Below are 13,847 nucleotides of genomic sequence, written 5' to 3'. Positions count from 1 at the left end.
AACACTTAACTCTGGCCAGGTTTATGGCAGACATTTTTATATTTTTAGTTACAGTATGTAAGTAACATTCCTTTAAACTGACCGTAAGGCACTGTTTCCTTGTTAAAAATACTGTAACGCATACGGCCGACATTACAGGTTGTGCGAGCCGGCTTACCAGCGCGGTGACGTCACCGCCCTTCCCTGTGAATTGCAGGGACCACAGCCATCGGGCTGACGGGAGATCTCCCTTTAGCTCAGCTGGCTGGGTCCCAGTTGAGTGACGCCAGAGGCCTGGGTTTGAGTCCCCAGCGGTGGGGGGCTGACCTGAGGCGGCAGCGGCAAGGGTGTATACCCACGTGAACCTAATTATGGAACAAGATGAGCTGCTTTACACTTAACATCACAGATGGTGATTATTTGTATTCTTCATCCCTCCAGACATTTACCTGTTTCAGGAAATGATGATCACTAATCTCAGACTCCTTTTAGCTCACACTTCAGTTCTGCAGTTTCACAATTTAGCCTAGAATAGATTATTTTCTGATTGCGTGTTGATTTCACTATTAGTTCAACAAAACAACCAAATAAATGTTTTCGCCTGTTACAGTCATTTTTTACAATATAATGTACAGTATACAGTGTATTATAGTAATAAATGCAATGTTTAAAATCATTATAATTAATAATATCATCCTAAAGTCAGAAGACAAATAATACTTTTTATTAAATTAGTGAAGACTCAGTGTCTGCTCATTGCTGTGTAAAGGGAGGTTGGGAGTTTGAAAATAAACTGGACACAAAGAGATCTAAGTTTATCTCAGGTAGTACGGATAGTATTTATCTTACAGAGACTGAAGCAGCTATAAAGGGAGACAAAGACTTGGTCTTATCAGTTTACATCACATGTACTGATCACAAAAACAATCCTTTTCTCCTATCGTTTAAATGGTGTTATCAGAGCTTTCACATCAACTCAACAAAATTATATAATGAACAGATGACAGTTTTCCTTCTGTGAAACTAGTTGTCCTGTCACCTTGTGATTATGTGAGACAAAACTGTATCCAGGAGCTGAGGATATTTTCTCTCTTACAGCTGAATAAACCATAGCCTTTCATTAATCTGATTACAATGGCAATCAAACAAGAATTGTGCACCACAGTTTTCTCAAAATATTATGAGATATTAAGGTTTGTCATTTGGCCAGTGTCATCTAGATACTTTCACCTACTGTAAGCCTTTTCTTCTGAAACAAATACAGCACCTATATCTAAATAATAAAGCACTTTGACAAGTTTAAACATGGAGGAAGTTTTTTATGTTATTTTTCAGTTGTATAGGTGTAGGAATTAGAGATCTGATCATTTTAATCTTTGTACTCTAAAAATGGCTCTTCTGATCTTTCTATTAAATGTGAACATCTTATCCTGTTGGATTTAACTACAGTAGTCCAATGGTTTGTCAAAGTGTTTTGTAGCCCAACAGTGCTGTTGCATGCATATGAACACAGATTTGAAACAATGCCTGCACATCTGATATGAATTCAAATAGTTCAATACTGAAGATCCATGCTCCCTTCCTCTGTTCCTCTGTATCTGTTATTGGCAACTATATAACATGGGACTACAGAACAGGGCTGACAGTTCTATTCCTATGTTACTTGTTATACTAATCTTCAGTCTTCAACAGATTGAATTGGTCAGTCAATCCCACGAATTCCACTGTGATTTCAGTTCAGAAGAAGCGAATGAGTTCAGTATTGAATTTGGTAAAAGTAGAGTGTGAAATTAAACCTTCAGTTTTTGAGATGGCGTTTCACTGCCGTGAAGCGAAATTAAATAAATGCCAATTTACTTTAACTTCCACAGTTACTGTATTTTATTTGGGTTTATTTGAAAAACAAACATGATTTATCTCAGTATTCCACTTTTCCAATGTTGCTTTTTTAGTTCAGGGATAAAGAATTTTCTTCTTGCCTCCTTCCCAGTATCCATGGGTGAAGTTTAAAAGGATACAGTTCACCTAGGTTAGAGCAAATAACTTTCAAGTGGCTTAACCAATAAGGGCGCTTGGTCAGGACATAGGTTCAGAACTTGCCACATCTCCAACCAACAGGCACTTACTTTCCTTTCATGAACCATAAGTACCAAGTAAGGCAAGTGGATCTGATTGAAAATCCATTACAGGTAATTTCAGTCATTTCTAGTAGTTTCTGTTGACCCAGTTTGGATTAAAATCTTGAAAGCCTTAAAAATCCTGCCCTCTTCAGCCTCTGCATTAATGCATTTAACCTTCTTGCTTTGCATGATGAATGTGTCCAGTTCTTGTATACAACTCCTGCCTTTGATATTGTTCAGTCCTTTGTCCAGGATAAAGCTGAATGTTAGCTAATGGAACCTCTCAAGCTTCTTTAATGCATGCCTGCTAGTGTTTACAAAAATTGTTGTGCTCCTTTATAGTGCTCCTTTAAATAACTCTGTCTTTACATAATACCAGCATCACCCATTTAATCTCAGACTCTGATAATGTCGCATGTTTGAAATAGAAATTAATATAATCATCACTCCTCTGCCTCATTTGTGTCTTCTTGAATGCTTGTTTTTTCCTTTCCTTGTTTCTTCATTCCATTTTTTTGTATTTAGATTTACTTTCTGAGTTAAACTTAAGCCCTACGCAGGCAAGTATTCAACTAAAATCTTCATTCCACCCACAAATCACCAATTCTGAAAATGACTCTTCATGAAGGCATTGTTTTTCCATCAGGAATGAAATCTTTCATATTTCTAAGCAGTCATCTGCTCTACATGTTCTGTCCAGGTACACATGCCACTAAGTATGTGGGTCAAGAGAAAGTATTTAATCTCATGTCTAAACTCTTAACAACCTTCTTCCTTACAATAGATCAGGTTTGCGCTTTGCAGAGTCCTTAATTTTCACACATTAATTAATCTAAGTGTAATGATACTGTGTTTATAAAGTTATTGAAGTCATAGTGTATGCACAATAAACGTAGTTTACATGACTCTTGCTTTTTGGACATGATCTACCTAATAATGTCCATGTTGTAGTTGAATGTGTGACTAATACTCAGGACATTTTATTAATCACTGTTTATTTTTTCTTTATTTCAAACCTCCTATGAAGAAGCAATCATGAGACCACGATCTCATTCCCAGAGTTCCAGTGGCGACAGGTAATATTTGATGTAGTAAATCACCCAAGCATGTGGAATGCCAATCATACAGACAGGCTGGGGACTTCAACAGCACATACTGTAAGCCTCTCATGTTGGAAGAGCTAATTCACTGAAACTCATAGTCATAGCTTGCAAAACAGAGCCTTAGTTAAAGGGAAATTTCCTTTCCCCCCTACAGCTGCCTGTTTTTCATCCTGTACTGCATTAAGTATGAAGACAACTCTGTGGAAAAGTTCTACGCCATTACACTTGGGCTAAAGAAATGCACAATGCTTTTGAAAATAATTCAAAGTGTTTATCTTTGTTTCTTTGTCTAAATTCCTTCAAGTTTATCAAAAATGAGCGTCACACGTGACATGATAGATGATTAAAAAGCAACATTAATCTATTGAAAATGTGATACTCCATTATAAATTATTGATTATCTTATGAATGTTGCCTTTGATTAGGGAAATAAAGCTATATACAGCTTGTATTTTGCTGTATAAGTGCAAAGGAAAGGGAAATGTGTATAGGGCAGAAACCCATCTTCAAAACCCCAAAGCAATTTTTACTAATACTCAACATTTTTTAGTTCCTTACAGTACATTATTTTAAGAGGACTGATACCAGATCACCTGATAGATAACGTGCCAAGTAAAAATGAAAATAAAACTGTTTTGCTGATTCTCTCTCTTCCAGAGTTTCAGTTTCTTCTCACAAAATGCATGCTGATTACTGAATGCACACAATTGCAATGCACAGGCATGTACTGTATCTCATGCAGGTGTTAAAGTGGATCATGGGCAAGCAATCTCAGTAGTGTTAATTAACAAGGATACTACTAATCTTGTGCCATGATTCAAGTTTACACCTTACCTGGGATTTATAATGAATTATTACATTAATGTTTGTTTGCATGGAACATACTTTATTTGACATAATTACAACTACATTTGTGAGTGCAATTATTTGGATAGTCAACGTCCAATAATAATAATATTTTAAATATTTATGATGCTTAAAAAATGTTGTTAGTTAAATTAGGTATTGAATTTACTACCATTTATTAACCAGGCATATTACAATTACATGTCTGGTTTTGTTTGGTACACATTCATCTGGGATGGATCTAGGAGGTACTACAGTACAGTATATTTACAATTTACAGTAAATTAATTAAAGACAAAGGGTGAGGGTATAAGTGAGGTTAACTGTAATGTCACAAACCACACATGACAAATGCATATTTTAAGGAACAATATTGATTACACTTAATATATTCTTGAATAATATTGCTTTCGTTTGCAATTATATACAGTAGGTACATTATGAACCTATCCTACATCTTACATGTAAATATATCATTTTAGATTGTCAATGGGACAAGCGGACATTTCGTTGCTTAACAAGTCAACTCAACTCACATAAATCTGAAGATCTTTTGCGCAACATCCCTCCGTGCTCAGAAGACACGCGAAACATGAAGTACAGTATAATAATATAATAATAATAATTGCTTACACTTATATAGCGCTTTTCTGGACACTCCACTCAAAGCACTTTACAGGTAATGGGGACTCCCCTCCACCACCAATGTGCAGCATGAAGTTCCCGATCTCATGTAACAGATCACATTGGGGAGAGTGTGGTCTGAGGGGTGATATCAGAACTAGATAATTACAGTAGTATTTCATCGGACTAAGACGACGAGATAAGGTGTAGATCCTTTTGGGAAAGACACAGCCAAAGCAATTAAAGAAGCCTTTCTTACTCTTCCCTTTTCTATGTATTTCGCACTGTGACTGAATATTAAATTGATTTAATCTTGAGCGATTTTCACGAAATAGATGTTTGGGGAGTGGGGGGGGTATTAATGAATTGTAAAAGCAAGGAGGACGAACACTGACCAACTTTATCGTGCTGGTCTCTTTGTTTTTCAGTAGTTTCAGCAGTTTTCTTCTCAGGGCTTTCAAACAGCACATACATTAATTAGCCAAACGTTTTCCTTTGTAATATTATCCAAATCACACGGCGGGTTATTTGGCACCAACGGATTACTTTGAATACTCCCGATGGGGAGAGACTATAAATCTAGGCTAAATTAAAATGAACAAAATTGCATTTTTTTTTATCTTCGTTTTGACTTTGTATGGACCTTGAGGAAATAAAGCAAGCGGCTCCATGAGGCAAGCATCAAGAACAATATGTCCTAATTAGCTTTTCAAATTATGTAGCTGCCATTACTAATATAACCATCTCTACTTTAGGCTACGGGTAATCCCTGCATAGGTGTTAAATGACAATTATAGGCGCCTAAATGAAACTAACCGGCGCAGGACGCGGAGCTGCTATATAAATATAGCGCAGATAACACGAAAAGGATGTGCAGGTGTTAAGGCAAGCGCTGGAGAGCCTGAAGTGCTCTTGCGAGTTCAAATGGTTGCTTTTCATTCATGTTTTGTGGGGTCGACGGGCAGCGTGCTGCTTGAGTTCACCATATCACTCGCTGTGTATCCCCGCAAGCTTCATTCGTTCTTATAAAGAAAAGTATTTTTAATGATCCCGAGTCGTGAAACCTGCGGGGACGGGAGGGTAACTTTGCCCGTGTTCTCCGGCCGGAGGTCACTGAAGGACTGTCGTTCTGTTCACAGGCTCTCACCTGAAACTGTGCAGAAGAACAGCAGCAGTAACGCTGGAGTTATTCTGGATATTTCCAATCTTAAAATGACCGAGTTGGACTCGGAGGTGCCGCCGCTCCCGCCCCGATACAGATTTCGAGACTTACTGCTGGGGGACCAATCCTTTCAGAACGACGATAGGTAAGACATTGGTTACGCTCAAGCATTATCCGTGAAAACTTCCGGAACTTGTGAAAGGAGCTGTCCTGATTCCTGGTGCTGAAGCGTGTGAATGCCGGCTGAGTGGGGGGCGTTACTGTAAATTGCAGAGTTGCTTTAAGGACAAGGCTGAATGATTTTCTGTTCCAGTCTTTTTCTCTGAATGTGTACTCGGAACAGCTTTGATCCTTCTCTCTCACTTACATGAAATGTAGTGCTTGTTAATTGTCATATGTACTTATGAATTCGCCTATTTCAAACAGCAATTGCATTATGGGTCATGCCGAACCTTTGTCAGTTCTGACCTTGGTTTGTATATGCCTTCTTGCTTTCAGCGAGAACTAGCAGTCATAATGAAGGTGTATTTAAAAATGGCCTTTAGCTACTGTATTTATCTATTGTTAGCGTCTTTGTGTTGATAATGCAAATGCGATACAAGTTATCAGAATCAACTTTCAGGTCAATTCTTAATATAATTCTATAAAGACAGTCACGGAGGCGTTTTTAATTGCTTTTTAGCCTTGGGCTTTCTTCATAAGCGGGAAGTCACGATTTTCACCTTCAACAAATGTCTGTTGTTCTGAATATTCTTTCACATGTTCTGAGCCCTTATATAATATGTTAATCAGGTGTGTGTGCACAGGGTGTTCTTGGCATATACATCACTCGTGAGAATCGTTGCAAATTGTAGTTTACTTTAAATTAATGCTATCTTTAGAAAATGTGAAGCAACTGCCTTACTACGTACTGTAGTTCCGTCTATAAGGACCAAATTTTCTAGGTGACGTAGTTTTTTCACGTATATTGCTTCTGTACATAAATACGTCATTACTTTTTTTAAAAAATTGCTAAGACATGAATTTCTGCTTCAGATTTTTTAAGTGGTTATCTACAGTATATGTACAGATTCAGAGTAAAAATTACGCAGGACTCCTACTAAAGTTAGTACAGAGGGGGTTAACGGTACAATGTTGTACAGTACACAGCAAATAAGAACCAGCCGATGAGTCATGCCAGTTTCAAATTAAGGGAGCTTTAATGAAAGATGGCATTAATACTTTAAGCAACACAATAGAAACATTCAGAAAAGCCGTAATATTGTAAGAAACTAATGTCAGTCAATGGTGAGATGTTGTGAGACTGAGACTGAAAAACACACATTTTTGTGGAATTTCTCTGCTGACACCAAATTGAAATCTAATAATAGTCTACATAGGCAATGAGAGCAGCTGGAAGATGTCACCAACATATCCTCAGAGAATGAAACTGCTATACATTTTCTGACTGGCATATTTTTCAGCTTGGACCCTGTGGCTGCAATATCATGTTTGTGCTGATGGGGGGGGGATGTATTCTGGTCTTTGTGTTTCCCAGAGCAATACATTTTTTGGAATATTTCTTGTTAACCTCTGTGTTTCTATGTTTTGTGTGTCGAAAGAGTTCAGATACCTAGACATACAGACAGAAGAGGTTACTAACAAGAGCTTGTTAGCTTGTTACAGATTCCCACAACTCTTACTGTAAAATGTTCCTCCTTTTCTTAGCATTGACTGTACTTTCCCCATGTTTCAGCTTCAGCTTCTGATATGTCTGATGGTTGTTTGCTCTTGGTGTGTGGGGAAACATAAAATCTCACATTTCCTCTTCTACTTGTGGATATACATCCTGAGCACTGGTGATCTGATGGTCCACTTAATAACCTGGTCATTTATTTTGTTTTTTTGTTTTTAGGCTCACTTTTCAATTTTATATGGCATGTATTGACTTTTGCTGATTTTCTTAACAGTCTCCTCCTTAACAATTTCAGTTTAAATGCTTTTGAATTATTTGAAGACCCTTGTCCCAAAGCAAACTGGTGCCTACTGTATACCATGCAGATGTGATCCATCATATTTGTATGGATACAATAAATTCTTAATATTTCTATTGTTTGTTTTATATCTACAATTATCCCAAAAGCATTTTGTATATAGAAGGGGGCCCACTTTGTGTGTCACTGAAGTGCAGCATCGTGAGAGTGTTTGCCAGAGATCAGTTTCTAATGGCACAGAAAGTGGTCCTGCTAACTGTTTGTGGATTAGAAAGAATAGAAAGATCAAGTAAAACCCATGTACTGTATATACTTGTCTGCCTTCTCCTTTTGGATAAAGGGACCACTGCAGTGTAAACTACAACATGCCTTTGCTTGTGAGCTTCCAAAATGTTCTGAAGGATGCATTTAATGTCCCCCTCTTGTGTGCATCAGCCAGTGTGTATCAGATGGTTTTGTCACGCTGCTGAATCCTGCCAGTGTGTTTCCCACTGTTATGGCTTTTGTGCACGACAGAAGTGAAATTAAAACATTTGCCAGTGTTGCTGTACTCAGACTTCAGAGCTAAAAGACAAACATGATTGCATGTTTGGTGTTCGTTTTTCCTTCTGGTTTCCATGCTTTTATGTGCAAAGAAATTTATATACTAGAATTGTTTGTACTAATAACCATGTTGAATAGCCTGTAGGTAGAATAGATTTTGTTTTTCTAAATAGCTTTTTTTATTCTATAGAAAAATTTGTTAGAATCAGATTGTGTACTCCTCATTCAAGTCTGCAATCATATGTCACCCCTCATTCAAGTCTGCAATCATGTGTCTTTTCCTGTCTAGAAAGGAATGTTTCTGCAAACTAGAGCAGCACACTCAGAGTAATTCCTAAAATTCCCATTTTTACTGTTTTTCTTCTGCACTGTACTCAAGCTTTTTTTACTGTGCCCCTCTGTTAAAGTGTTCTGTTAAAGTCACTATCAATCCAGATGGGCAGATTTCTGCTGTAAAAAACCACCAGTTCAACAAATGTTTGTGGCACACAATGAGTCCAGAGTCCCTCTGGAGTTACCGATGACATTAACCCCATAACTAGATGGTCAGGATCAATAAAGTGAACCACAAGCAAAGAACAAAAACACAGGACATAAGATGAGAAAAGGTTATGGGAAGTGAAAGAAGATTGACTATCTGCAGTCTCAGTTACTCAATATCATAAATGTAAAGGCTGATTTAAAAAAAAATGTAACCGAATATATTGTGATGCCCAGAGGGAGCGCTGAGTCTTTAATGCACCACCATTTCATTTTAACGTCGGAAGCTGAAATGAAGTTGGTGATTTAAGGATGGAATGAACCCCACAGTTTAAAGCGGGAATTGAATTAAAGCCCTTGAGGGACGAGCCTGCCACGTTGTTCCAAAGATTACTAAAAAGCCAGGTGTGGCTGGAATTAAACCTTTCAGTTGAGCCATTTGTGTTTCAAAGCACTCTGATGTGGGAGTTGCGTTTCAATTATTTAATCTACTTTCCCTTCCCTATTTTATTAACCTTGCCAGTATGCAAGTGGTAAAATCATGCTATAATTAAATGCACCAAAAGGATCTTGTACTTATCCACGGCTCTTATTTAACCCAGTACAGTAGGTTGAACGTGAAAGCAAATCCAATTTTCAGTGGTGACATACAAAACGGACATGTTACTTCATCATGACATTTATCTCATTCTTTCATACAAAGAACCAAAGTGAAAAAAGTCCATTCAGGTGGAAAAGTCTGTTCTCTCAAGCACAAGCAAGGGAAACTTGGATATACAGTAATTTAACAGAGGAGAAAGAAGAAATCATTTTATTGCCATATTGAGTATAAATTTAGAAGACAATGAGCCATTTTTATAAAATAACATTCTTGAATGTGTCTCTTTTGTAAAAGGTAATAAATCTGATAAATAAAATAAATAAAACATGATTGAACTAATTTTTTTTATGGAGCTTGTTGGCTGTATGTGAAGTTTTATAACTTAAGTGTTTTAAAGATGTGTCTGTAGTGAAATGGGGGGTGACAGGTTTGAACTTTTATGTTTTAGAAACATGACCTGTATTTTGCTTCCAGCACACTTGTTGCAATTGTGATCTTGCTCATGGTCATTCATATTATATTAAATTTGAAAGATACAGTACACTCACTTTGCTGTCTGAAAATCTGGAAGCAAGCCCTTAGGCAATCTGCATCAAATGCAAGCATCAGAGAAAATGTTTCAACTCAAGGATGATCATTTCTAACTTCTATTTTGAAGGTGATGTATGATTTCAGCACAGAAGCAAGTTTGCACAACATACATTCCCCTCCTGCACAATAATTTGTTAAGAAATTAAGGAGATACTGTACAGATTATTTTTGTTTATCCAGGGGCAATGTAGTGTTTATACTTTGTAAGTAAATAGATGTTTTACCAGAGCTCAATCTTCTTCAAAACACAGAATATTGTCTTTAATCATCACCTATAAAAGATACACTTGTGCTGTGGTGGCGAATTTAAAAGTAATGAATAATAGCTCAAGCTCATGTCCTATAGCTCTTCCAACTGCAATGTACAGCTAATTGTTTTTTGTGGTTTCACTCTGAGGGGGAAAAAGCTGTGAAAATCTTGTTTGGATTTCTAGGATTCTAACAGAATCTTTTTTTAATGATAGTATGCATTTGGAAGTTGCTTCAAAACTATACAAAGTTACCTAATTGTTTACTGGCTTCAAAAACTAATGTTGAATTCATAAACCTTTTTATGGGTGGCTCAAAATCATCTAGCCTAGTTAGCAACCACTGTACACTTCTCATATGCACATTAGCTTCTGCATCATCTGTGTCTTTTCACTAGTTATGCTCTTTAGAACTGTTAGGAGAAGCAGTGTACATATGTTCCAATAAATACATATGTTCCACCTGATTGTTTACCAAACTATGAGACAGCCTGTCCTCGTATGTACTTTGGATGGTGGGGAACTTCATGAGGATGCAAGTATAATTATTCTCTTTCCCAGTGACTGCGTGGTTGGACTGTACCTCTCATACATAGAGCACTTGTAAATGTAAAGTGGATCACAGCAGCTCTGAAATTAGAAGTACTCAATGCTAGCTCACAATTAGAGCTAGCTTTGTCAAAGATAAGAGGCCTATAGGGTAATACGAGGGATGCAGTTTTATGTAGTAGTTTTATTTACAGTGAACGCTTGTTCTTAGCTTGCTAGGTGTTTGTTATCAGCTCACATGACATGGCACCAGTTCTCTTCCAATACCACCTGCAGCTCTGGCTCCTCATCAGAATTAATGTGACAAAGAAAATGTGACTGCAAGCTTCTTCACAGCCCTTTGCGGGAAGGTTAATATGACGTGTGTAACATAGGAGAATGTTTAACTAACTTTTCCAACACAACACAGTTTAAAGGAGATTATTCGCAATGGTAAATGGGTATTATTTTTTAGGCTGATGACTTTAATTTACTTTTTGATAAATGTGTGTGTTATTCACACTGCTAGACATTTAACTGAAGCCATCTGAGTGGGGGGAAAAAATATCTTCAGGGGTTATCATTGCCACTGCTGGGATTTGAATCCACAAGACCAGAGCCCCTCACAACTAACCCCCACAGCCATATCTCATTCTCTACCATTCTCAACACATTACAGATGGGCATATTGTATTGTGTTGTTAGCGGCTCTTTTGGATGGGTTTCTAATTATTTAACTTTTTGTTACTTGGTGTTCATTTTGCTACCATTTCCGAGGATTCTTTTTAATTGCTTTCTGACAGCAGAATAAAATCACACCACATGCGTCTATGCTCATAAATTCTTTTTCTGAAAAATTCTCTTTTAAAATAACAGAAAATATAGAGGAAGGTGAGTAGAGATACGGGGCAAATTAGGAATGTGGACAGCATTGCAGATTTTGTCGTGAATCTGACACAAACAAAGCACCTATCTGGATTCACTCATTTCTTGTCTTAATTACCTGTGCCGAGTCAAGATCCCACTTGTCAGACGCAGTAAAGCTTTCAGTCCACATCGTCAATTTATTTTATCTTTGACAACTGATAAATGCACTGACCTCTATATTTATATCTCTGTTCTTTGTTACTAGGCTCCAGGGAGTCCAGAGTGTCTGAACAGTCCAATTCCCCCTGTAGTCTTGTCTGATCCTAGTGTATGTCTTTTTGGTTGGGCAGCCTTCAACCTGACCTGCATCTTTATCACATGCTGTCAGACATTTGGAATTTGAGTAATTAAGCAAAATACGTATTCAAACTCATTAAGTTAAAGATTAACCAAATCTATCCACTGAAGCTTTATGTGAAGGAATTCACAGATTCTTATACCAAGTTCTGCGCTGCAATGTTAAGATTTCTATGTGATGTTGCCACTCCTGTAAGTGGGCAAGGGATGGAGAACCCTTAGGAATTTCATGGATTGCTGCATGAATGGCTCCTTAAATTTGATCTGATCTTCATCTTAGTCATAATAATAAATCAAGACAGTCTTATTTAACCAACAACACACACAATATTTTACACTGCCATATCCTTATTGAGCAAATGGTTTAAACAATCAAGGTCATTGATGGAAAAAGTATGTATTTAGTAAATAAATAGTGGTACCTCCTCTTATTGGCAAAAAACCTCAACAAAACACTTTCTGTAGCTGCCCATCAGACCTGTGCAGTGGTTAGGAGGTATTTTGGCCCATTCCTCTATACAAAACTGTTTCAGTTCAGTTATATTTTTGGGATATCTTGCTTGAATAGCCTGCTTCAGATCATGCCACAGCATTTCAATGGGACTGAGGACAGGACTCTGACTTGGCCATTCTAAAATATGGAATTTCTTCTGTTTGAGCCGCTCTGTTGTTGATTTACTCCTGTGTTTTAAATTATTGTCACGTCATGACCCAACTTCTTTTGAGTTTTAGATCACAGACAGATGCCCTAACATTTTGCTGTAGAAATTCCTGATACAACGTGGAATTCATTGGTCCCTCAATGATTGCAAGCCATCCAGGCAGTGAAGCAGCAAAGCAGCCCCACGCCATTATACTCCCTCCACCATGCTTCACAGCTGGGATGAGGTTTTGGTGTTGGTATGCAGTGTTTTGTTTTCTCCAGACATAACGCTGTGTACATTTACCAAACAGTTCAACTTTTGTCTCATCTGTCCACAGAACATTGTTCCAGTAGTGCTGTGGAACATCCAGGTGGTCTTTAGCAAACTTGAGACGGGCAGCAATATTGTTTTTGGAGAGCTGTGGTTTCCTCCGTGGTAACCTCCCATGAACACCACTCTTGTTCAGTGTTTTTCTTACGGTAGACTCATGAACATGGACGTTATCAAGTGCACAAGATGCCTGCAGATCCTTAGCTGTCACCCTAGGGTTCTTTGTCACCTGTTTGAGGATTGTACTGCATGCCCTTCCACTAATCTTTGTAGAATGCCCATTCCTAGGGTGCTGATTGTTTTTTCCATTTGTAACCTATCTGCCTGACTATGGACTATGGAGGCCCAAGTCTTTAGAAATCCTTTTGTAACCCTTTCTAGTCTTATGAGCTTCAACAAGTCTTCTGAGGTCCTCTGAAATCTCTTTTGATTGGTTTTGATTTTGATTCTCTTTTGATTTTGATTGCACTTCAACAGAATTCTGTTGTGAAAAGCAGGTAACCAAAATTGTGCGATTCTTTTTATACGGTAGGGCAGGTCACACACCTGAATGGATTGAAACACCTGACTCATTGATTGGAATACTGTCACGGTCGTCATCCCTCCTCTAGAGGGCGCTCCTACCTTTTTTTGTATTGGTTTTTAGTTTTAGTACTTTCACCTGTATCTCGTCCCCTTTTTGTTATTGAAGCCCAGTGTCTCTGCTGTTCTGGGCTCAGTGCTGGAAGACGGACGTCTGAAGGCTCGCCTATCACCAGGCTCTGGAAAAGCCCGAACGCATAGGCCTTATCCCCAGATGTCCCAGGCTCTGAGCTTCTAGTCCCGCCATGTTTTTATCTCTGTGTTCCTGG

At 37.9% G+C, this 13,847-nt stretch overlaps 1 protein-coding gene across 1 annotated transcript in view; it reads left to right on the top strand.

Annotated features, from left to right (window-relative positions):
- Positions 1–13,847, top strand: part of LOC148816177 (potassium channel subfamily T member 1-like) — a 127,651-nt gene that overhangs the window by 5,847 nt on the left and 107,957 nt on the right. The window contains exon 2 of the mRNA XM_088940735.1: positions 5,812–5,979. Coding sequence (XP_088796861.1) covers positions 5,812–5,979 — 168 coding nt within the window. The remainder of the gene's footprint in view (positions 1–5,811; positions 5,980–13,847) is intronic.

This window comes from Atractosteus spatula, chromosome 23, assembly GCF_055471065.1.
Source record: "Atractosteus spatula isolate fAtrSpa1 chromosome 23, fAtrSpa1.hap1, whole genome shotgun sequence".
Lineage (NCBI taxonomy): Eukaryota > Metazoa > Chordata > Actinopteri > Semionotiformes > Lepisosteidae > Atractosteus > Atractosteus spatula.
The sequence above is the reverse complement of the archived record's forward strand: the minus strand, read 5'-3'. Positions and strand labels throughout refer to the sequence as shown.